The sequence below is a fragment of the Terrapene carolina genome, unplaced genomic scaffold, assembly GCF_002925995.2.
Source record: "Terrapene carolina triunguis isolate 2854851 unplaced genomic scaffold, T_m_triunguis-2.0 Scaffold112, whole genome shotgun sequence".
Lineage (NCBI taxonomy): Eukaryota > Metazoa > Chordata > Testudines > Emydidae > Terrapene > Terrapene triunguis.
The window spans coordinates 15,019,548-15,045,061 of NW_020664463.1; the positions used below are offsets into that span (position 1 = coordinate 15,019,548).

A 25,514-nucleotide genomic window follows, 5' to 3' on the forward strand; every position below is an offset into this window, starting at 1 on the left:
CTGCTGGAAGCGGCGGCCAGTACGTCCCTCAGCCCGCGCCGCTTCCAGCAGCTCCCATTGGCCTGGAGCAGCGAACCGCGTCCAGTGGGAGCTGCGATCGGCCGGACCTGCGGACACGGCAGGTAAACAAACCGGCCCGGCCTGCCAGGGGCTTTCCCTACACAAGCGGCGTCCCAAGTTTGGGAAACACTGCTGTAAAGAGTTAAATAGTACATCAAATAATTAGAGAGAAAACGAATATTGCCAAAATAAACTAAGAGAACATTTTGAGATGCATTATCCTTGTTTTCTGTCTGCTCACTGAACAGAGGGGGCACTCAATGACTTGGGGCCAGGATACCCACGGCCACGGCTGAAAGCTCTGCTCCTCTGGCAGAATGGAACTTTCCACTCTAAAGGTGAAGCTAGCAGTGGGATCACTTGATAATTACCTGTTCATTCCCTCTGAAGCACCTGGCATTGGCCACTATCAGAATACAGGATTCTGGGCTAGATGGACCATTGGTTTGACCCACTATGGCCGTCCTTATGTTCTAGCCTGTGCAGGAGACAAAGTTTTCTTGGAGACCACTCCAAGGCTAAACAATAAAATCCCACAGGATCTTGGAACCATCTTCTGCTCCAAGGGCAAGACATTTCTACAACACTGCCTCTGTGTACAGAGATTGCAGAAAAAAAATCCCCACACAATTTATCCTGAAAGAGGAAGGGGGGGGGGGAGGGGGGGGAACAAAAAAACAAACAGAACAAAACAAAAAACAGAAAACATGTGACAGATGCCACTCTTCTTGCTTAATGGCCGAGTGGCCTAATGCAGTGGTGTGCAAACTTTTCCAGGCACCCCCCCCCCCTTTACCATTCATGGAATTTGTTGCACCCCCCTCCATTTCTTGTAATCTGAAGTAATCTCTTCTGCACTGCTGCTAGCAGTGGAGCTGCCTTCAGAGCTGGCAGGATGAAGAGCAGCAGCTGCTGGCCAGGGCATACGCGCTGTTTGCGGTGCAGGAGGACTATTTTTTTAATCCCGCTCCCATCCCACCCCGCAATACCCACTCTATTTGTATCCCGCTCCTGCTATTACAGCAGTGGGTCCTGCGGGATCCCAGTTTCTTCACTCTCCCCAGAGAACCTCTTGTGGCACCCCAAGGGGGGGGGGGAAGTCAGGCCCTCTAATTTGCATAACACTGGCCTGATGGATAGAGCACTGGACTGGGACCCAGGAGATATTCCAGCACTGCCACTGGCCTGCTAGGTGACATTGGGCAAGTCACTTCCCCTCTCGGTGCCCCAGTTTCTCCATCTGTAAAGTGTGGGTAATGATACTTGTACTCCATCTGTAGATCTCAGAGCACTTTACAAAGAAGAACACTATAATAATTATAAGAGTTAGATAATTTATTAATACACTTTCAGAAGATGCTCAGTGATGTGGGCTATATACAAACCAGAAAAGCTGGAATGATTCACGGATTATTTTTGGAAGCCTGACCCAGACCTGCTCGGTATAGAGAAAGCTGTTAGGCTTGGAGTGGTACATGTCTGATCTGACTGCCTAAGTACAGAGCTAGAAGACCCTCAGTATTTTCTGTATAGAATGCTCACTGCTACTTGTTTTTCCTCTCCAGATAGGAAGATCTCTCTTCCCCACCTTCCGCTGCTAGGGGCAACATATTTTTGTGTTTGTCACTTTCCCATCTCAGACTCACTTTTGCCCTCTTTAGCAGTTCCACCATCTCACTCCATCACCTTATTTACTCACAAAACTGCCTCTCTTACGTGTCAACCAACCTTTCACAGTACTTTAAAATGACTCCAGCACCAGGCTAACAGACATTCATGCTTCGACAGACATTTATTGAAGCCTCCCATTTTGAAAGAAGTATCCTTAGGATTTTTTCCCTGAAACTTCTGCTAACTGGTTTCAGCTGACAACTAGATTTTAGAATGGATCAACCGGTCTATCACAGCATAGGGATTCTGGGGGCTAGTGTCCTCCAGCAGAAACTGACAGACCAGTAAGAAAAGTCTAATGAACTCCAGTGCCAACTAGGGATGTCCTTACACAATGTTGGATTAGATTTTTGCTTTGGCAGATGTGTGTATGCCTCTATAGCACAGGACTGGAATTGTTGAAGAGGCTGCAAGTCATGACTATATACTGGAGAAGCTGTGGCTGTATGCAGAGGGGAAACCAGACATCATGCTGGCCTACAGTCTATCCTTCACATGTTGCGATTACACAAAATTTGTACAAAGTAAATTCATGGCACCAGTTACCACAAGAGGAAAATTGCAGGCAAATCATCTGACTTAGTCTCCACAGCAAATGCAAACACAGCATCAAGGAGATAAAGTAACCAGGAAATACAACGGCACATCTCTCACAAAGATGACAAATAAAGCACACATAACAAGTCTCTGGGGACAAATTAAGGTCAAAAAGGATAAAGAACATTAAATCCATGAGACTCACAATCATTCTAGGATTTCAAGCTCATTAATAGTAAATAGACCAGGTGCTGGTATCTTAACTCATTCATAAATGGGTTTGACGAAAGGGGGGAGTGTGGTTTCTCTTCAAGTTTCTGTCCCGGTTGCTGCTTGTTTAATAGATTCCAAGGCCATAAGGGACCATTAGATCATCTAGTCTGACCTGCTGCATAGCACAACATATACATTTTGGCTCAGAAAGCCCAATGACTTTAATTAGACCAAAGCATTTCAGTCCTCAGGAAACTGAACTCCTGTGGGCCCTATACCCAAGGCCTTTGCAATGGCAGGGAATTGATTGAAGACACTGAATCAGGCTGGGTCCAGCCTTTGTTTCTATAGTCACAGTAAGAATTAAAATGTGGTGGGGAGGATATGTAAACCAGATATTACTCCTGGGGGCATTCTGCAACAAAACATTAACAATTCTGCACAGATATTTTAAAATTCTGCAAATTTTATTTGTGAAAAAACAACACTATATAATCATGCCAGTTTCAATTATTTTGGTAATTTACTTCAAAATACCTGTCAGCAAGTTTGTCTGTAACAATACGGACACACACAAAAATTCCCCCAGAAGTAGAGAATTAAAGGAACTACTATAACAACCCAGTTCCTGTTTGTCTCCTCCCCCCTGCCCAGAGCCAGCCAGGGGGCCAGATACCCACAACCCTTCATCCCCAGAGCCCAACCATAGGCCCTCCCCACAGCGTCCAGCCAAGGCTCCCCCAGCCCAGACACCCACCCCCTCCTTTGAATCCCTGGGCTCTGGGGGAGGGAGAAACAGCCTGATGCTCGGTCCCAGGCTTGCACGGAGTTTCCTGTGTGCCACCCTCTGCTTCCCTCAGGGCGTGCTGGGAACCCTCTAACTCCCTTTCCCTCCCCCTGGCAGCATCTTCTATGTGCAAGCTGGGCTCTGCCAAGTCCAGTGGTCCCTCGTGGCGGCTAGCAGCACTACAGCCCATTTCTGTAGGGGAAAGGAAATTCTGCGCGCACAACATTAAACTTCTGCAAAATTCTGCATTGCACAAGTGGCGCAGAATTCTCCCAAGAGTAAGATATTTGTATGCAAATATTGATATTCTTTCCAAGGAGCTAAAAATATTCAAATATATTTCTAACTCAAGTGAGTGCATATTCATTGTCCATTGCATCTTCAGCACAACCCCTTTTTGTTTTGCAAGATGGCTGAATTTATGGAGATGGCTACACAGAAAAAGTGTCCATGATCTGGTTTGTATGGGTTGAATGCTAACTGTAAAATTTGAACTAAAGAGGTGGAAGTGTTTGGGCTTTTTTGTTGTTGTTGTTGTTAGGGTGTTGGACAGCCCTAAAATGGACCCTTTCTATTCTAGGAGGGGCACAATAATTTTAAAAATAGAAACTTTTCTGTCATCACTTCCTTGCATAACTTCCATACTGAATAAGATGTAAGCAAACTCCCCCCGCCACCACCTTTCCTCGCTAATCTAAACCTACTGTAAGCTTTCAGAAAGCAATAATATTTTTACAGAACCATCTTTGGAGTTCAAAGTACTGTTGGCCTTTTTGGCCCAAACAGTTAGTCGATATTTGGGGCTTGCAGATTGTTTCCGTTAGGAGGAGAAATTGATGATGAGCGTCAGATGTGTCTTATAGGGTGCAACCATGTTTATTTACAAAGAATGTACCCAAAGTCCTGGTTCTCTGAACATAGCAGCAACAACCAACAACAGGCAGTTTCCTTACTCACAATTCCAAGCCTCTTTCTAGCCAGCATGCTGCCCATAAGACGCTCTCTTGGCTTCCTTCCAGGGCCACCTACCAGTGCTTCCCTGGCTGTCTCCTAGCTTTTTCTTGTCTTGTCTGCTTCGGACAGACATAGCCCCTGTGTTTCCAACCAGCTCCCAAGGGAAACCCTGCCATCCACATAGCTCAGCTTCTGATCAGACTTGCATGTAGCCGAGTCCCTTGAATGGTGGCATCCACTGTCCCCAGCTCTCTTACTCCATAAAAAGGAGTTTAATTGCTTTTTCTATTTATCTTGAATGAAGGGTAGCTAACATGCCCATCAGCCTCAATGCTCACCTATAGTTCAAAGACATGCCTGCTTGTAGCCACCAAGCACCCTCCAGCAAAACTGTATTTTACAAAACATCACTAAGCCTGGGTCTACACTACAAAGTTTCGTTGGCACAGCTGTGTCAGCCGTGGATGTGAAAAAACACCCCCCTCCAGCCAACGTAACTATGCTGCCAAACCCCCACCATAGACACAGCTATGCCAACAGAGGAGGGCTTCTATCAGCATAGTTAAGATCATTCAGAGAAGATGTGTTACTATGCTGACAAACAAAAACAAACTGCTGTTGGCATACGGCCTGTCTACACTAGAGGGTTCTGCTGGTACAGTATACTGGCAATGCACTAGTAATGTAGACAAGGCCTCCCAACAGCCCTTCATGGTAGGTATTCTTATCTCCAATTTACATAGGCCTGGAAACTAAGTCAGAGAGTAGATGATTTAGCCAAGGTCATACAGTGAATCAGTTGCAAAGGGAAAAAAAAAATAGGTTCCCTGACATCCAATTCCATGCTTTAGTTTAGCATCATCTCTCACCTCTTCCATCCCTATTTAGCAAACAGCCTTTCCTTAAGAAATCAGTACGACTCACATCAGGCAGGAGGAAAGGGTCATTCTGGAGGAGCAGGACCCGCAGCTCATTCTCGTTGAGGCCACTGACTTCATGGGTCTTCAGCACTTTTCGGTTCCCATCCGTGAAGATATCATGGGAGTATTTACATGCCCTGGAAAGGAACAAACAAAATTCAGATCAAATACACTGATCTTTAACCTGCGTGGCTTACAAGAGCAACCACACCTAAGGGACAGCAAGGAAGGTGAGAGTGGAAGAAGGAAACAGAGAGGAGACTAGAAAGGAAGCTTGGCAGAAGCATAGGGAACAAGGGAAGCCTAGCAAGAAATCTATCTTAGTTATATATAATGGCCTCCATTACTATAGACTGTGAAGTGCTCAGTTTCTTTAATAGGATTTATCCTCACAACACCCCTGTGTGCTAGGGAAATGCTATTATCCCTGTTTTGTTTTTAAAACAGATGGGGAATTGAGGCACAGAGAGGCTAAGTGACTTGCCCAAGGTCACACAGGAAGTCTGTGGCAGAATCAGGTTCCCCAAGTCCTAGGCTAATGCCCTAAGCAGGGTGAATAAACAAACAAACAAACAATGAATTTTTTTAAATTGTTTTATTTAAATCTGATTTAAATTAAATATTAGTTTTATTTTTAAAAATAAACCTATTTAAAATTGTACAGTAAATTTAGGCCTTAACATAGATTGTCATAATTTAAAATAATCTATTAAAATCATTTAAATTAAAAAATTAAGTAGTAAGTTTCCTATCAAATCACTGAGCTGATTAAAGTCACTGGCTAAGCACCTGCAACCAGCATTTGACACCAGTAGCCTCTTGTAGGTGCAGAGAGAATTCTCTCTTTCAGTTTATTCAACTAGTTCATTCAAAGTTAAGAAACCAATCTGGAGTTGAAAATGCAGGGATGCTTGTTTTCTTCTTACAATCTATGCATAAAAACGAGGTGTGAGAGGATAAAATCTACTAAAAGCTTGAAGGGTGTGATGACCACAGAAACAATTAGTTCAATTCACTAACAGCAGATACTACTGCTTTTCTTTAAGAAGTCAGTTTTAAAAGCAAAACTTGTTTTGATAATTGTTTTTCTTATGTACCCAGCACATTGAAAGTAGTTTGTTGGGTGCCTCCGTCTGGCTGTGTCACATGTGCCAGCTGGGCACATCTTGGGGGAAAACTCTGCCCCTCCAGTCTTTTAATCGATTCTCATTTTTCCGCCTTGCACCCGTAGGGTTACCATATAGAGATTCCCAAATAGAGGACACTCCCAGGGGAGGGGGCACTGGAGGGGTCCGTTGTACTGGGAGGGGGTATTTGAGGAGTTCAGGTTAGCTTCTCTGGCCCTGGTGGCTGACCCAGCCCCCATACATGCTGTTGCACCCCCTGGCTTGAAATGGTTTCCATCATACACAGGGTTTACAGTTTGGTTCTATGGCTCTCAGCACCCCCATTATAAACATTGTTCCAGCACCCCTGCCAGCTCCTGCTCCAGGATCAGCCCTGGCCACTGCTTCTGCCCCAGTCCAGCCCCAGCCATTGCTCCAGCCCTAGGGGCTGACTGCTGGCCAGTGACCCAACGCTGGTTGCTGCTCCTCCAGTGGGGACAGACAGCTGCTCCAGCCCTGCCATTGCAGCGGGGCTGAAGCTCAAGAAGTCACGGAGTCCATTAAAGTCACGGAATCCCATGACCTCTGTGACAAAATTGTATCCTTACTAATAAGAAACAAAATGAACTTGTGCAGAGCTTAGTCAAGGACAAGGAGCTTGAAAATGACATGGATGATGAAAGGAAGCTTGTGAAGTGAGTCAGAGTGACATGGTCAGAACAGCAGATGGGGACGATTATTTTAGAAAAGAAAAAAAAAAGTGGCTAGAGAAGGTGGTGGTTACAGAGTACAGAGAAGGACGTGGCAAAAGCAAGGTTGCAGTGGTATGGAATGATTGCACAGAAAGAAGCAACAGTTTGTCAAGAGCTCAAACGTGCATTCAGAATAGAGAAAGGAGTTGAATAGGACAAGGACAGTGGTGCACCTCGCTGACAAGGAAGGTAGAGGAAAGATTTAGAAAATGTTTAAAGAAATATAGAACCCAATCTTATGGGTTGTGTACAAAGAAAGGAGGGGAGAAATGGTGGACGACATCAGGACAATAAAGTATTAAAAGGGATCTGTTTATCTCAGAGCAACAATAGGCCATTTGCAGTGAGAATGAATGACAACAAAAGATAATCAGGAATGCTGAGGGAACTAGGATAGATCCAGAAACAATGCTAACTGTTAGTCTGGTTAGTCTGAAATGTGACTCAGTAAAGCCCTTAACTAGGTGTACCTCAGTAATAAAATATATAAAATAAAACTTCTCCTGTCACTGCTCAATTTAACTACTCTTCAGTGCTTACCCTCTGACGGTCTCATTGACTTTTGAACCATCTGTTCACATGCTGCTATTGATCTGCCCCTTCTCCTGTACAAGACTTGATTCCTGCAGTTTTCCCCCTCCAAATATCAACATTATATAACGCTACAGGTTTGCCTGGTGTTCTCTTAACAAATTGACTTTATTTTCTGTCTTAAGGAGTTTATGATCTAAGACCCTAATTCCGCATTAGGGCCTGTGAGTATGGGCTTCTGGGCCTGCATGGAATCCTACTTGCACTGAATAAACTGAAAACAGTAAAGTCAACAGAGCAACAGGAGTGTGTGTAATCAAGAGCAGGATAGGTTCAAAGGGTGATACTCATGCAAATTTAAGTGTAGATTTTACCCTTAGAGTAGGGTGACCAGACGTCCCGATTTTATCGGGACTGTCCCGATATTTGCTTGCTTGTCCCGCGTCCCGACCAATGTTAGGTCGGGACACTGGACAAACAAGCAAATGCTCCGGAGCCCGGAAGTGCTCGTGCCCCCCCCCCCCCGCCCCGACTCCACCCCTTCCTTCCCCCATTGGCTCCCTCCCCAAATCCCCACCTCTTCCCCAGGCTCGCCATTCCTCCTCCCTCCACAAGCGATGGAGGGAGGCCCCGGAGACGCAGGGGGAGCACGGGGCCGGGGTGAATGAGAGTCCGGCCTGGCCCCGAGCGCAGGCAGGACTCAGTCGGGCGGTATTGGAGGGAGAGTAGGGGGGCGGCCCGCGGGGCCAGGCGGCGTCTGGGCTGGCTGCCCAGCTGGTGCAATCCCGCGGCGGAGGCATCGGCAGCCCAGCCCCGTTCGTTCCCCTGCGGGACCCGAGCGGGACGGGGGGGGCTGGGGCCTGCTGCCCCCACTCCAGGGCCACCCGCGGGATTGCACCAGCTGGGCAGCCAGCCCAGACACGACTGGCCAGGGGCCGGGCGCAGCATGCACGCTGCTGGGTCCCCGCAGCAGGCCCGGGGGGTTCGGGCCCGGGTGCCAGAGCCGCAGCCGCCGAGCTTGGCCATCGGCCGCTTCCTCCCCCCGCGGCAGTGGGAGCTGCAGCAACGGCTGCTCCCAAGTCCCGCTGCCCAGGGGAGAACAGCCACTGCCTGGCCCCGCGGGCCGCCCCCCTACTCTCCCTACCGCCCGACTGAGTCCTGCCTGCTCGGGGCCAGGCCGGACTCTCACTCACGGCACCGCGCTCCCCCTGCGTCTCCAGGGCCTCCCTCCAGCGCTTGTGGAGGAAGGGGGGGGGGAGGGGGTTTCTCTGCCACTTTTTTTTGCCCCACCCCACCGCCACGCCTCCCTCCCCACCCCCGCGTCCCGATATTTGACCTGGGCGATCTGGTCACCCTACCTTAGAGTCAAATTCTCTTCTGGGTTATTCCAGCACAAACCCAAAGTAACCTACCTTTCCAACAGAATTTGGATAATTTATTGTAGAATAAATCCCTGTTAAAAATTCCTATGTTAAGAAAAAGTTTGCATTGCCTAAGAAGAGGAACTATTTACCCAGGAACAGTTTTTATCCACATTTTATCAAAATGTTGTCTACTTCTTTATGAACCTAAAGGAAATGAATAGATTTGAATATCACCCTATATATGTAAAACAACAATAATGTTATAAGATGCAGATTGTGGGACTTCCTGGGAGGGTGCAGTGCCACTGCCAGGACAGGCAGCCAGCCTACTTTAGCCCCACTGCGCCGTGGACCGGGAGCCGCCTGAGGTAAGCCCATGCCTCAACTGCGAGCCCCAATCCCCCGCCCCAGCCCTGACCCCCCCCCGCCCAAACCCGGAGCATACTCCTGCACCCCAAACCTCTCAACCCCAGCCTCTGCCCAGAGCCTGCACTCCCAGCCCGGAACCCTCCCCCCTCCTGCACTCCAACCCCCTGCCCCACCCCAGAGCCCCCTCCCACATCCTGAACCCCTCACCCCCGGCCCCACCCCAGAGCCAGCACCCCCACCCCAGAGCCCTCACCCCCTCCCACATCCCAACCCCCTGCCTCAACCCGCAGCCCCCTCCTGCACTCTGAACCCCTCATTTCTGGCCCCACGCCGGAGCCCAAACCCCCAGTTAGAGCTCTCACCCCCTCCTGCACCCCAACCCCCTGCCCCAGCCCAGTGAAAGTGAGTGAGGGTGGGGGAGAGATAGCAACTGAGGGGGAAATGTAGTGAACAGGGGGCGAGGCCTCAGGGAAGGGGGGGGGGCTAGGGGTTCAGTTTTGTGTGACTAGAAAGTTGGCAACCCTAAAGCAGAGTCATATCAGGGACACAGTGAGCATACAGCAGGAGCCCGTTCCTTATGCACCTGTGCCTGGGGCAGGAAAACCACAGCAGAGTGGAGCTGTGGTGGGCCCCCTGGAGCAAGGAGGCTGCCCTGAGGTGGCTGCTGTCCCAGAGAGGAGGCAGAGCTGGTCAGAAGAGGGAATCTGCCTGAGCGGGATGAAACGTCAAAGTGAGGACGGAGTTGAAAGATTGTTTATCTGTTTGTTTACTTGTTTTTATTAAGAAAATAAACCTCCTTGAAAGACACTGCCTGAGGCAGTGTGTATTTTGGAACTGGGGAAAAGCTGTGCCGTGACATACACCCTCATCTAGAGTGAGGCGTGCAGTAGAGGTCACCACATAGGGAGGGTTCAGAGCTGGTCAGTGAGAATAACTAGGGAGCACAGAAAAACTCTCCTGAGGAAGGATTGAAAGGAATGCGTTTATTTACATTAGAAAGGAGATATGATAAAATTATATCACATAATGAATGATCTGAATACGTGGGTCAGGAAAGTCTGTTGGCCCAGTCTCACAACACCAACACAAGGGACATTCAATTAAATTGAAAGGTGGTGCTAAGCTAGCTTTATGGGCTACAGTGGCAAATTCGACACTATTAAAAGAAAAACTTTTTCACACAACGTGTGATTCATGCCCACAGGATGTGATTTAGGCCAAGAATTTAGCAAGATTCAAGGTGGGATTGGATATATATATGTAACCCTTTTGGGGTTTAGAGAGCATGGCCCCTTTAAATCTTTTTCCTAAGGGGGAGAGGGAGAGTAAGAAAAAAGGAGGGAAACACCAGGGCTCCAAGGGGAGGGAGAGGCAGCCTGCAGGACCTGGAAAAGTGAAGGAGAGAGAACCTGCCTGAAGCCTGGGAAGGACAGGGCCGATCACAGCCCAGGACAGGAGCCAGGAGCACTGTGCCAGGGAGGAATTGCCTGAGGACAGGCTGGAACTGGACCCAGTATCACGGCTGCCCAGAGCTGCATGGGGCTGTGAGTACTGGGGCTTGGGACTCTGCATTGGGAACAAGGAGGGAGGCTGTAGCTAGTTAAGTGGGGAGGTGGTCGCTCTGTGTGGCTTTGCAGAGAGCGGCAGAAGAGGGCACCGGAGGGGTTCATTGGGGAAAGTTCACTGGCGCCGAAGACGACCAGGAGCACCCAAGACTCACCACTGGACTGGAACTTTGCTCAGGACTCCTGAACTCTGTGTGCAGACACATTGCTCGGTGTCTGCCCTTCCAGACTGTGCTACCACTGGGCCTGTGGGCCTTGGCTTGGATGCAGCCCTGTTTTACTGCTCCCCCTATATTCCCCCTTGTTGTTTTTCTCCTCATCCCTCTGTAAATAAATATTTTCCTTGTTATATCCACTGTACTTTTCCTGTGGGTGTTCACTCTGGGGGGTTTGGAACAGGTGCTCCTGGGGTGGAAGGGATTTCTCCTGCTGCATTCCTGCGCGTGCCCTCTCTTGGCCAGAGCTGCCTGCAGAGCAGACTCCATCTTGGCCACGAGGGCACTAAAGTTACATATATGAACAACAAGAATATCCAGAGTTGTTATATCTAATGCTAAAAACAGTATGGGACGAGAGAGAGGTTCATGCAGCAAGGATGCAACCAAATTTAATTATGAGAGATTAGAGTAAGACCTAATGTGGGGCAGATTGTACCATCTCTGCCTACTGCAGGCTTCTATCTCTTCTCAAACATCTGGTTCTGGCCACTGTCAGAGACAGGATACTGAACTAGATGGGTCTGCTCTAGTATGGCAATTCCTGACTCTACATAAAGCAACCTTTCCATCCTCTAAATTTTGGGCCCTCCGTGTCTTATTTTAGAATACGGTGGATTGATTTAAATCATCCATTTTTAATCTTGTTTTGCATTTTTTTTTAAGTCCCCCCCGAAGATAAAGTTGATTCTCATTAGTTGGTGTAATCTGGTATTTCTTTTTGCTAAGAAGGAGGGTACACTACATCTATACACATTTAAGACATTATATAGCTTAACATACTTTTTTCAAATCCATAACATACATTTTATTGATATAAAATGGTAAATAACAGTTCATATTTACTAGACTATAATTGTTACTTATGATTTGTATCAAGTTGCAGTTAGATGAAAATTGGAATTCAGTACATCTACCTAAAATATGCTGGATTCATAAGAAAAATAAGTTTATCAAAACAGGTTTGTGTTTAAGACTAACTGATTTATTAAACAAAGGAAGTTAGTGAATCCTCAGTCAGTTAAATGAATTGTTTCTGGTCACGGTGACCTTAAAGATTTTAGAACTGGTAGATCTCGTGCTCTTACAACCTGGATTTTATTCAGATTGAAAGAGAACAAGCTTTCCTGCTTTTTCAACTCTCAATATGTTTCTCAACTTTGAATTAACTAGCTGGATAAACTGAAATGAAGAAAATACTCTCTCTGCACCTGCAGATGAGGCTCCAACTATCAGCAGGTCATCAACAAACACTGGCTCCAGTTTAGCTAGTGACTCCCACCCATTCAATGGCAAGGGCGCCAAGTAAGGAGTTTCATACAGGACAGGAGGTGGGCTCCCAGGCAGAATGCTTAACTGTACAGCATTAGTGTGGAATGTGAGTTCTGCAGAGAGGTGCTTCTCCCAGCTTGTGCCCCTGGGGCAGGGAGTCAGTTTTTTGTTTACAAACAGAGGCAGGGTGATTAAGCTAATGTAATTACCAGCCCTTTCTTAGGGGTCTTTTTTAAGGGTCTGGAAGTCCTTAGATGAACCTGTAAAACAGGAATCCCTGGGGGAGGAGGGAGGTGTTGAAGAGAATGCAGGGGACTCAGAAGAAATACAGCTAAGCCTTCTGAGCCAAGTTTACATTCAGAAAAGAGGGAGATGGGGGAGTGAAAAGAAGGGGCCAAAGCCCAGGGGAGGGATAGCAATAGTATAGAGAAGTTCCCACTCTACCTGTGGTACCCCATCACCGTAGTATCTGAGTGCCTCACATCATAGCCCCACAGTGAGGCAGAGCAGTGCTGTTATCCCCATTGTATAGATGGGGCACTGAGGGGAACACAGACTAAAGGACAGATTTTCAACGGTTTTTAGGCACCTACTGGGATTTTCAAAAGTGCCTAGAAGGTTAGGTGCTTTGTAAACCCCACTAGATGCCTAACTGCAACTTTGGGTGCCTAAAAACCTTTGAAACTCTGTCCTTAAGGCCTTGAACTGAGGTCATACAGGAAGTCCAGGGGGAGAGGAGTAGAACCCAGGTCTCTCAGGGCTATCTCCCTGTTTACTGGACCACCCTTTCTCTCTGCTGCATGTTGCAAAAAAGAGGACTCAGATGGGAGCAAAACCAAGGAGGCCAGTTCTCTGAGACTCCAGCAATTGATCCCAGGTGATTGAGAAGGATGTCGTGGTTGAAGCAGCACAGAGACAGACAGACAGAAAGGAGAGCACTTAGACGCCAATGGATGGCAGGTTCTGCCCCAGGCTGGGTTGTACAGCAATGCCTGCTGTGCAATTTTAGATTTTAACCATTTTGTTTTGTCATTTTTTGTTCTGAGTTTGAGAAAAGGAAGGAATGAGAAAGTGTCGTCCGAGTATCAGATGTGATTATACCTCAACTGAGTGTTTCAGCTGTATTCAGGCCAATTTCAGATCAAAGAACAGAAATTGCATCCACAGAGTCCATAAAGTCAACAATTATTGTCATGATTTGTATTATTCACCGGGCACTATCTGTGTGCTCAGCACTGTTCAGGATATGCCAGAAAATGTAGTCCCTGAGCCAATGCATACAAGATATGTAACTCTGGATCAGATGGCTCAGATATATAAATATTAAGTGTATAGTTACTGATCACATATTAACATCACAGTGAACATGTGATAACATATCTATAAGCGGAGGCGCTGATGGCGATAGAAGTTTTACTTGATTAAGGACTAGAAGATTGGACCCTCCAACTTTCTTTCAAGAGGAAGAGCTGCCCAGAGCTCCTGTGCCTGTTTATTTTCCTTTCCTGCCTTCAGTGGCCAGGATATACCTCAGAACTCTCAATTTTTTTCCTCAACTTTAAAACATGAAATTTTATTGGTGTTTGGTTTAAAATATTCTCCTGTGAAAACTACAACTCAATCACTGTAGTGTTGTGTTTAAGACCCTTCTGGAAAGTAACTAGCCTTTAAACAGAAGTGAAAGCAGTGTTACCAACGCTCGTGATTTTGTCATGAGTCTCATGATTATTGTTTTCCTTAAAGCCTCAACTCCTGGAGTCAAGTGGCTATGTGATGATTTCAGCCGTCATTCTTAAAGAAAAATGAAGTTTCTAACCCTTGTGGCTGTGGAGGAAGCTTCAAAATGTGACCCCAGCGCACCCTAAAGGCTCAAAAAGCAGAATGTAAATAAAAAGATCAAATCTATTATATTTACATAATCTCATTATTTTAAAGCCAATCTCACGATTTTTGGTGAGCCTGATTCATGATTTTTGAATATTTGGGGTTGACAATATTATGAAAGAGACTATGAGTCAGTTTCACTCCTATTTAAAGTCAGTTTCTAGTCTATTTATAGTGAGGTAACACACCAACAGTCCCAGGCAGGTGCAATATAAACTCATGGGGACATGCCCTAGAGGAAGATGTTTCCAAAAGTTAAATGAGCTATTCTAAGCTTAATGAACTGCAAAAAAGTGATGGAAAGTAACCTAGATTTTTCTACAACCGTTTCAATTGTTGTATTCAGAGTTAGTAACAAAGTAAGAATATACATCACATTTGTAAACCTAACCAGTGTCTCTTAAGTGAATTGACACAAGATGTCAGAACATTCAGTATTAGAACTGAGTGGATCTAATATTTATTTAATTTTCTTTCTTTATATAGGAATTAGAAATTACCGGATAGGAATACCGTATCTAAGTTATCTGCAAAAAAAACCCAAGAGTTTTCAGGTGCCCAAGTAGCCTCTGGAATCACAGTTAAAGTTGCGCCCCTTCCCCCACCAAAATCTGAAATGGCGCCCCTGTTCAATGATTTCACCGAATCTCAGAAATGTAGGGCTGCAAGGGACCTCGTGAGGGCATCAGTCCAGTGTTTCTCAACCAGGGTCTCAGGCCCCATGGGGAGCAGGTTTCAAGGGTACACCAAGCAGGACCAGTGTTAGACTCCCTGGAGTCCAGGGCAGAAAGCCTAAGCCCTGCCATGCAGGACTGAAGTCCGGGCCTCTGCCACCCGAGGCTGAAGCAGAAGCCTGAGCAACTTAGCTTTGTGGGGCACCCTGTGGGTTGGGGCCCCAGGCAATTGCCCTGCTAGCTACCCCTTAACACCGGCCCTGGCTTTTACATGCAGAAAACCCTTGTGGTGGCACAGGTGGCCCTGGAGTTTTTGTAGCATGGGGGAGGAGGGGAGAGAAGGAGGGCTCAGACAGAAAAAGGCTGCGAACCCCTGGTCTAGTCCATCTGACTTTCTTTAAAACTTCAGCTGCAAACACGCACGGCTTAATATTATTTGTCACTTTAAATTTAAATGAACAGATTATACTTGGGCCTTAATATAGGTCATCGTAATTTCAAATATTTCAATTTTAAAAAAGAAAACTATATTTAAACTAAAAAGCCTGATTTTTATGTATATAAATAATCGAGTTTTATCCACCCTTAGTCAGCACAACCACAGGGGTTCCCTTAGTTACATGCCTACCACACTCTCAGGAGTGCAAGGCACAACAACCAGGCCCTCTGCCTGTGTTGCCAGAGATCCCCTGCCCTCTCCCTCACTTTGCACCTTGGTGCCTAGTCCGTCCCCCCCTCATTGCTCCTGGAACAACCCCCTGCTCCCCCTCTTTGCACCCTAGTGCCTGTCCCCCTACTCCCTCCCCCACTGTTGCCCCCGGTGCCAGCCTCCTTCCCTCCCCGCAGCTCCCGTCCCCTCCTTTACACTCACCGGACTCCAAAGTTGCACTTGCCCATGAGGTTGAGCTTGCAGAAGTGGAGGCGCTCGCAGCCCGCACACTCCTTGCGGACGCAGAGCCGCAGCGGGGACACAGCGAACACCCAGCGGGCGCCCCACTCCTGGTGCACCAGAAACCTCTCGTGCCCCACATCCTGCAGGATCTGCTCCAGCTGCTGCTCAGAGAGCCCCACGTGCTCCGGGATCTTGCTGTACTCCAGCCGCCCCCCGTTAGAGCACAAGACCTTGGTAATGAAGCTGCAGACCGCAGGGTCAGACATGCTTGCTCTCGAGTCCAGGAGATTACTGACTGGGCAGACCCTCCCTCCGCTCGCTCGGTTTCCTGGGCGGATCAGGCTCCTCCTCCCGTCCAGCTGAGAAGAAGAATCGAAACTGAAGGCAGAAAAGTATGCCTTTGGGGGATGGGCGGCAGGGCAGTGGTTTAAGGCAGCAAACCAAAAAGTTATGGCGTATAAAGTATGTAGGAAGAGTGAAGGACATTCTATACCCAGTATTTCCTTTTTTAATATGGAGATATACCTATCTCATAGAACTGGAAGGGACCTTAAAAGGTCATTGTGTCCAGTCCCCTGCCTTCACAGTAGGACCAAGTACTGTCCCTGACAGATTCTTTGCCCCAGATCCCTAAATGGCCCCCTTAAGGATTAAACTCACAACCCTTGATTTAGCAGGCCAATGCTCAAGGTCCTGAGCTCTCCCACCCCCACTTTTTGAAATACAGTTGCCTTTGCCCTTTTCTGAGACATGCGTTTAATCATTCCCATTTGTATAATTGAGGGTGGGGGAGACATTCTCCTCTCATTTACAGAATAAAGTTATCCTGAATCTAAAGCTAAGGGATACAAGTTGCAAACCAGAAAGATGTTGGTATCAGCTTGAACATACAGTGTAGGAGGCACAGCAGAAGGCTATTTAAACTGGGGGGGGGAAAGGGGGGTGTCAGAGTTTTGCCCCTTCTGCCTGACCCTCCTCTTCCCCTCTCTGGCACTGACCACCCCCAGCAGCAGCCTGACCCTCCTGGCCCATGCGTCCTTACACCCATCCCTTCTGAATATTAATGAGTGGCATTGCAACCCGGGGGCATGGCCAAAAAGTAGTCAGCGCCATGCCCTGGGTGGACCCTGGCCTCATGGCCTCTGCAGTGAAGATTAGGATAAACATGTTTATATGCAGGTAATGGGTGTGGTAAGATGAGGCCCTGAAACATAAGCCCTTGTATCAGAGGCCTGGTATGAGACCTAAGGCCTGAACTAAAGTAATGGTCAAGACTTTGCTATCATAAAGCAAAGTTAAGCTGTGAGCCAGAGGCTGGCCCTGCTCACAGAAGCTGGCAAGAAGAAGGCTGATGTTGCAATTATACACATACCTAAAAGGTACTAAGAACTAGTAATATAAACATGTTCCAAGAAAGGTACCAGAACATTCCAGTACAAGCACATTCCACATAGATAACAAGGAACAGCCTGACCCATCCTAAAGATAGGGGCAGGAGCGTAATATGATAGAGTTTTGTTCGAACCAACATGTACAAAGTGAGAGGCAGCACCCTAACACGTAGAGGGGTTGCACCTCTATACGTCAGGAGAGATGTGTAAATTGTTTGTACCTGTGTATAAAAGTGTACCCCTGAAGAGTTGTCTTTGTCTGGCCTAGGGGACAGTGGTAAGTCCCACCACTGACTGAGCCAGTCCATTGTCAGGGAGCACATATGTACTAGCAGAACTGTAGACATCTGATCCAGGGAGCTAGAGACTGTGTTTCGTTTGGCAATAAACCTGGCCGGGTGCCTTCGTACCTTATCGGAGTCTGTGGTCATTGGGGGTTCTCTCGGGGTCTGCTGTGTCAGATATCTGCACAGAGCCAGGGCAGCACACAGGGAACACATGCACGCAGCCGACTGTTATCAACACTGAACAGAGCAAAACACCACACCGGTGATGTCTGATGACAATGGGTGAAAGCCCAGAATAAATGTAAAAGTCCCATTAGTCCCGAGATGGTTCTTTTGAGCCAGTATAATATAACCAACAAAAGCTATGGCACACGTGGCTTGTGGGTCGCATGTATAAGAGTGTAACCAAAAAAACAAACAAACCCAAACCACACACTCTGGCTTCAAATGCACCACTGAAGTCAATGGTGTTATATTCATCTAATGTATCTCTTTCCATAGCCACAATCCCCAACTAGACAAATTATTGTGATGGACTCCTTCAATGAAAACTAATATAGTCAGAAATTTCCCCCAGGTTTTGTGTGCGCACATGCATGTGTGTGTGTGTTTCAAAGCTATAACTTAAATAAGAAGGAAGAAAAGAGTGCTACCATTCCGAAATAATATCATTGTTTATGTAGGACCTACACCACACTGTGTTCTTGCAATTCCTTCTGCTGGCCATGAAAGCAGCAGTTAATTAACAGAAACTATGTGCAGAGCGGAGCTGATATAATAAATGATGGTGCAGGACCAAGCAAGTAAATAAGTTTTGTTAATTTCCAATGGGGTTTGTTTGGGGGGAAAGAGAGAGCAGTGGGAAGGTAAACACGCATTGAGGAGAAAAGTCATTTGTGGTTAAACTGAAAATTTAGAGTAAATCCATAAAGGAAGAAATTTAAATGTTAAACATTTAAACAATGCAGAGTTATAAGATTAAACTAATGAAGTTAACCAGTCGTTTAGTATCAAGAAGTTACACACACACAAAATAATACTGAGGGCATGTCTTCACTGCGGCGGTGCTTTAACATGGCTGTGTAGTCGCAGCATGAGCTCTCTCCCAGCCAGGGCCGGCTCCAGGCACCAGCCGAGCAAGTTCGTGCTTAGGGCGGCAGATTCTAAGGGGCGGCATTCCGTCTAATCTTAGGGCAGCATGGCTGCCCAATTTTTTTTTTTTTTTTTTTTTTTTCTTTTCCTCTGGGTCCAGCACACTCAGGGTTTTGGGGGTGGGAGACTAGGCGCGGGGGACGCGCGCCGCATGTGCCTGGGGTGGCGGGAGGCGCGTCCCGCCCGGGAAGGAGCCGCAGCCGTGAGCGGGAGGGAGAGGCGCGGGGCTCCCCAGCAGCAGCAGGGTTTTGGCCCGTGCTGCCCACCCAGCCCCTGCCCGCTCCACGCTGCCCCTGCCCGGACCCACTGCACGCCGCATGTGCCCGGGGCGGGCATGGGGGTGGGAAGCTCCGTGGGGAGGGCAGAGCGTGCGGCCGGGGCCTGCTAATGCCCCCAACCCCTTTGAAACTCTTTTTTTTTTTTTTTTCCCCCCCCCCCCCCCTTTTTTTTGCTCGCCCCCGACCCCCCCACGTCCCGATATTTTATATCTCTGATCTGGTCACACTATTTATAGTGCTGAAACTTGCAGCGCTCAGGGGGGTGTTTTTTCACCCCCCTGAGTGAGAAAGTTGCCGCGCTGTAGACAAGGCCTAAGTCACTTGTACTATTTGATGCAAACCAATTAACCTGTTTGGCATGTGAAACTGCTCTAATCTCTTTTTCTTTGAAAACCATTACAATGCAAATCACAGTAACTAAACAGGTGTTTGTTTTTTGTTTGTTCATGTTACAGCTGAAAGTTAAACAGGGACTTCAGCAGGAGACTACATTGTTCAGGGCTGGGTTACATTCCAGAAATACATACATCTTCAGGGTGTCTATGTTGAGAAATTGTTGAGAAAATTCAGACCGGTAATTCACTGCTGCTGCAGTTTCAACAAACTCAATAGTCCAGTGATAATACTAGTATTTTGCTATGTCTTCACACTACTCCTCCTTTTACAAGCTTTTCACCATCATGTCTGTGGCTGCTTGAGCAACAACTGCCTGGAGCTCTGCCCATCACTACGCCACACAAAATTGAAGAAATTAAAGACTTCCTGATCACAGCCAGGAGGAAGGATGCAGAATTTGTTAATATCAAAAAGAACAAAAACCATGAAATTCAAGATCTGCTGAAGCCAGTACCTATATACACTGCTCATCACAGACAAGGGACTTGGCTACACTGGCGAGTTAGAGCATATTAAAGCAGCCCTGGGTGCCCTAACTCATGATGCATCCACACTGGCAAGGCACGTAGAGCACCCGGACTCTGCGGCTGGAGCACTCCTGGTAATCCACCTCGATGAGAAGCAAAACGCTTGATGCACCCCGGCTGGAGCTCTGCAGCACCAGTGTGGACACCCTGGTCTATTAATGTGCTCTGATCGGCCTCTAGAAGTGTCCCACAATGCCTGGTCTAGACACTCTGGTCATCACTTTGAACTCTACTGCCCTGCCCTCAGGTGGCCAACCATCAGACCCGCCCTTTAAATTCTCTGGGAATTTTGAAAATCCCCTTCCTGTTTTGTCAGCAAGGCATGGAGTGCTCTCAGCGAATCTTTCCAGGTGACCACACCTCCACGCGCCAGGCGAGCCCCAGTATGGAGCAATGGCAAGGTGCTGGACCTCATCAGTGTTTGGGGGAGGAAGCTGTCCAGTCCCAGCTGCGCTCCAGCCATAGGAATTATGATACCATTGGGCAGATAGAGGAGGTGCCCAGTAAGCGGCTTTTATTTTGGGAAGGAAGTTGTTCAGTGCAGGCTCTTGGAGCGAGGAGGGTTAGGGCTGCATGCATGCCTAGATGCGGAATAGGGCGTTGATGTGCTCTCTCACATCGCGGTAATCAGCCTCAGTGATCTCTTCAAAGGTCTCATGCAGAAACTGGGCAATCTGCTTGCGCAGGTTCCTTGGCAGTCAGGCTAACATGTCCACACCACTGTGCCATGAGAGGCGGGGGGACCATTGCTGTACATAGGCAAGCTGCATATGGGCCAGGGCAGAAGCCGCATTGTAGTAGAAGACCCTCCCTTGCTTCCCAGGTCACCCTCAGCAGCGAGATATCTTCCAGGACGAACTCCTGTGGAAAATGTGGGGACAGTGTTCAGTATAGGGGCCCCCTGCAGCTGTTGGCTCTCTCCAAGACACAGAACCCCAGAGGACAGTACGGACGTGAAACTTGCCCCTGTGCTTACTCACCTTTTTGGGGGCTCCTGTGAGTTATGTGCACTCGCTTTGGGATGGGCAATTTCTGCTGTTGTGTAGACTGTGTTTGCCCTTAAGTATGGGGGAATCATTGCTCTGTCTGGTGTGAACAATGCTGCCTCTGTTAAGTGTTGCATTTTGGCTTTACAGATGCAACCTTGAGATCTCAGTTGTCCTTGTTATCAACGGCCGAAAGACTCCAAAGAATTAGGAAGTGGCCACATAGAAGCAAAGAAGACATGCTGCATGAAGTAATGCAGCAGTCCCTTAATGAAAATCAAAAAGCACAGGAGTGGCAGGAGAGTGAAAGGAGGGTCCGCCAGCAGAATGCGTATCGCCGGCACGAAAACACGGAGCGGCTGCTAAGCATTATGGAGCGCCAAGTGGACTCAATACAGGCGCTCGTAACAATGCAGGCGGAGCACTTCCACGCCTGCGCCCCCCCTCCCCTGCAGCCTTATCCCCAAACTCTTTCCTTTGTGCCCCCATGTCACCTCCAACCCACTTTCCTCAACATCCAGGTTCTTATCACCACCAGCTGCCTCCAACACCTGAAGCTTCACCACCCAGCCCTGCAAACTATGACCCTTACCCACTGCATTCAACCCCCATCATGATGCATTTTAGCCAGCCAGAAGTGCAGCACTCACTGCACAGCACTCCAGACAGGAAGGCTGAGTATGATAACAGGACATACGCAAATCTGTGATTGTACCTTTCCCCACCCCACCCCACCCCCTTTCCCTTTCTGTTCCCCAAGCGGTTGTATTTCTTTTCAATAAATGGATTTTTTGGCTTTGAAAACATTCTTTATTATTGCATTAAGTAAAAGATACCTTAGCCCAGGAAAACAACAGGCACTGTAAGTCAGTGTAGCAGAAACAGATTCCTACTAACATTGGAACCACTGCACTTCACTCGGGTGCAGGGCACCAAACATTACTGGTGGCTTTCAGCCTCAAATTGCTCCCTCAAGGCATCCCTAATTCTTGCAGCCCCGCGCTGGGCCCCTCTAATAGCCCTGCTCTCTAGCTGTTCAAATTCAGCCTCCAGGTGTTGAACCTCTGAGGTCCATGCCTGAGTGAAGCTTTCACCCTTCCCAGTGGGAGAACACTTTAACCTGTCTGGCCATTCTATGACAGACCTGCGGGTGGCTATCTTAAAACAGAAAAACTTCAAAAACAGACTCCAACGAGCGACTGCTGAGCTGGAATTGATATGCAAACTAGACACAATCAACTCAGGATTAAATGAAGACTGGGAATGGCTGAGCCATTACAAACATTGAATCTATCTCCCCTTGTAAGTATTTTCACACTTGCTTCTTATCAAACTGTCTGTACTGAGCTATCTTGATTATCACTTCAAAAGTTTTTTTTTCTCTTACTTAATTGGCCTCTCAGAGTTGGTAAGACAACTCCCACCTGTTCATGCTCTCTGTATGTGTGTATATATATCTCCTCAATATATGTTTCACTCTATATGCATCCGAAGAAGTGGGTTGTAGCCCACGAAAGCTTATGCTCTAATAAATTTGTTAGTCTCTAAGGTGCCACAAGTACGCCTGTTCTTTTTGCGGATACAGACTAACACGGCTGCTACTCTGAAAAAAGGATCACAATGGGCATTTCGACTTCCCCTACGGTGATCTTCTGGTCTGGCAAAAAAGTTCCGGCTTGCAGTTTCCTGAACAGGCCAGTGTTCCAAAAGATGCGTGCGTCATGCACCTTTCTGGACCAGCCTGCGTTAATGTCAGTGAAATGCCCACGGTGATCCACAAGCGCCCGGAGAACCATAGAGAAATACCCCTTTTGATTAACATACTCAGAGGCTAGATAGGCTGGTGCCAGAATTAGAATATGCTTCCCATCTATCGCCCCTCCGCAGTTAGGGAAACCCTTTTGTGCAAAGCCAGCCACAATGTCAAGCATGTTGCCCAGAGTCATGGTTCTTCTGAGCAGGATGCGATTAATGGCCCTGCAAACTTGCATCAACATGATTCCAATGGTCGACTTTCCCACTCCAAACTGGTTAGCGACCGATCGGTAGCTGTCTGGAGTTGTCAGCTTCCAGATTGCAATAGCCACCCGCTTCTCTACCATCAGGGCAGCTCTCAATCTCGTGTCCTTGCGCCGCAGGGTGGGGGCGAGCTCCTCACACAGTCCCATGAAAGTGGCTTTTCTCTTCCGAAAGTTCTGCAGCCACTGCTCGTCATCCCATACTTGCATGACGATGTGATCCCACCACTCAGTGCTTGTTTCCCCAGCCCAAAAGCAGCGTTCCACTGCGGTGAGAATGTCCGTGAATGCCACAAGCAATCTCGTGTTGTATGCGTTACTCAAGTCGATATCATCGTTGGAGTCCTCACTGTCAGTTTGTAGCTTAAGGAGTAACTCAACTGCCATTCGCGACATGCTGGCGAGGACCATCAGCATATTCCTCAGCACTTCGAGGTCCATTCCCGCTGACCAAAAGGGAAGACAGAGCGCGCAGCACAAAAAACATTGACAGATGGCGCCAAATGTGGATGGAAGCACAGGGATTGCTGGGATGCAAAGCAATTCATCACGGGGAGTTGTGACAGGACCCAGAATGCCCCGCACCTGCCCCCTTCCCACAAGCCACAGCACCAGAATGGGAAGAGGTGCTCTGTGGGATAGCTGCCCATAATGCACGGCTCCCAATGGCGCAGCAAATGCCGTAAATGTGGCCACGCCAGTGCATTTGCAGCTGAGAGTGTGGACACACTGCAGCGCTTTCCCTACTGCGCTCTCCGAGGGCTGGTTTAACTCACAGCGCTCTACATCTGCAAGTGTAGCCATGCCCAAGGAGAAGACTGAGAAACTGAAGGAGTCCCAGCCACCTGGTTTGGCTGTGAAAGAACTGAAATGAACCAGTCATGCACAGAGCTTTTTTCATGTATTATAATAAAAGAGGGAACTGTTTAAAAAAAAGCAGAAGCTTCAATGTAGAGAGAGCACTGGAGATTGTACCAAGGCAATATTGCCCAGCCCAGAGATGACCTGTACCTGCCAATAGTGGGGGGGAGGAAGAGGGGGGAGGTGAAGGACACAGAGTGAGGGCAGCCAGCTTCAGGAGTGTTACTGAGCATACCGCTCCATGCGACACCTCTGGCCAAGCCGAAATGTTAAAAAAAATCATGAGAGAGACAAGGTGAATGAGATAATATCTGTTATGCCACAATGGCTAAAGAACAGAATAAAAGAAGCAGGTAGAGGCAAAAATACATTCTTTAAAAAGTGGAAGTTAAATCCTAGTGAGGAAAATAGAAAAGAGCAGAAACTCTGGCAAGTGAAGTGTAAAGCTCTAATTGGGCAGGCCAAAAAAGAATTTGAAGAGCAACTACCAAAAGACTCTCAAACTAACAGAAAAAAAAATTAAGTAGATCAGAAGGAAATCTGATAAACAATCAGTGGAGTCACTGAATGATCGAGGTGCTAAAGGAGCGCTCAAGGAAGACAAGGCCATAGCAGAGAAGCTAAATGAATTCTTTGTATCAGTCTTCACTGAAGAGGGTATGAGGGAGATTCCAACACCTGAATCATTCTTTTTAGGTGACAAATCTGAGGAATTGTGGATTGAGATTAAGGTCTCAATAGAGGAATTTTTGGAACAATCGATAAATTAAACAGTAATAAGTCACCAGGACCAGACGGTATTCACCCAAGAGTTCTGTCAGAACTCAAATATGAAATTGCAGAACTATTAATTGTGGTATGTAACCTATCACTTAAATAAGCTTCTGTACCAGATGACTGGAGGATAGCTACCGTAATTTAAAAAAAAAGAAAAAAAAAAGGCTCCAAAGATGATCCTGGCAATTACACTGGTCTACAATTTTTGAGAAATCGTCTGCTTCAGAGATAAAATGTGCTATTTATTATGTATTTTGATGTGCTGAATTCAAATATGACAATTAAAACAACTGATTGGCTACTGTTTCTAAGATATTTAAGTTTTTACATGTCGTGGTCAAAGACACCCACGCAGTGATTTTAGTTCAAAGACTCAAGCCTGAGGGCAGTTTATTGACATACATACCAGTGCACTGGGGTGCAGTCCGAAGACTGACACCCCGAGGACCGCTCGCAGGCGGCTTTTATTTCATTAAACCGCAAGCAAAGTACAAACAATACGTCATGAGTTAAGAAATTGGGGTTGGGGTCAGTCCCCCCCCTCCCGGTACCTTCCTCATTATTTTCCGAGAATTGGATGTTTATTTGGGTAGAGGGGCGCTTGGTGGTTTTCCCCAGGGGTGGTACTTGGCACCAGTTTGGGTACATTTCTCAAGGCACATGTTATTTTCCGGGGGTTTTCGGTTAAAGATTGAGGGGGTTAACATGGGACGCCTAAAGAAGATCTATGATTGGCTAATTTTGCAGATAGCTGGAATTGGAAAGTTTGCAGATAGCTGCAACTGCAAGAGTGATCAGCTCTTTGCAAAAGCAATTTCTTAATGTATTTCATAAACTTGCGGTTATTAGGTTGCCGAGGCCTTTACCACTGTTACTTCCTCCCCCCTCTGGTCATGACCCTTGACCGAGTTTGGCAGGGAATTGTACAGCTTAGTCCTGTACCGAGCCTCTGTCAGAGGGTCTGAATTTGGGCCTTCGGTGTTACTCAGGTTATTAAAAGGAAGGCCCCCCAGTTCTATTTCCCCACATACATTTTATGTCTATGTATATTGTGTAGATAGTAGAGTTTTAATCA

The 25,514-nt window shown here is 47.3% G+C and overlaps 1 protein-coding gene and 1 pseudogene across 3 annotated transcripts in view; one reads left to right on the forward strand and one right to left on the reverse strand.

The window, feature by feature from the left end:
- The window catches only part of LOC112108709 (protein mono-ADP-ribosyltransferase PARP12-like), a 41,290-nt gene extending 25,246 nt beyond the window's left edge, over positions 1–16,044 (reverse strand). For all 3 annotated transcript variants that reach the window (XM_024202937.2, XM_024202928.2, XM_026652267.2), the window contains exons 1-2: positions 15,746–16,044; positions 5,147–5,279 (exon numbers count right to left, since the gene is read on the reverse strand). In XM_024202937.2, coding sequence (XP_024058705.1) covers positions 5,147–5,279; positions 15,746–16,032 — 420 coding nt within the window. In that variant the 5' untranslated portion in view covers positions 16,033–16,044. The remainder of the gene's footprint in view (positions 1–5,146; positions 5,280–15,745) is intronic.
- A 1,251-nt stretch (positions 16,045–17,295) lies between these two features.
- On the forward strand, positions 17,296–23,675 carry LOC112108646 (annotated as a pseudogene).
- Positions 23,676–25,514: the final 1,839 nt, after the last annotated feature.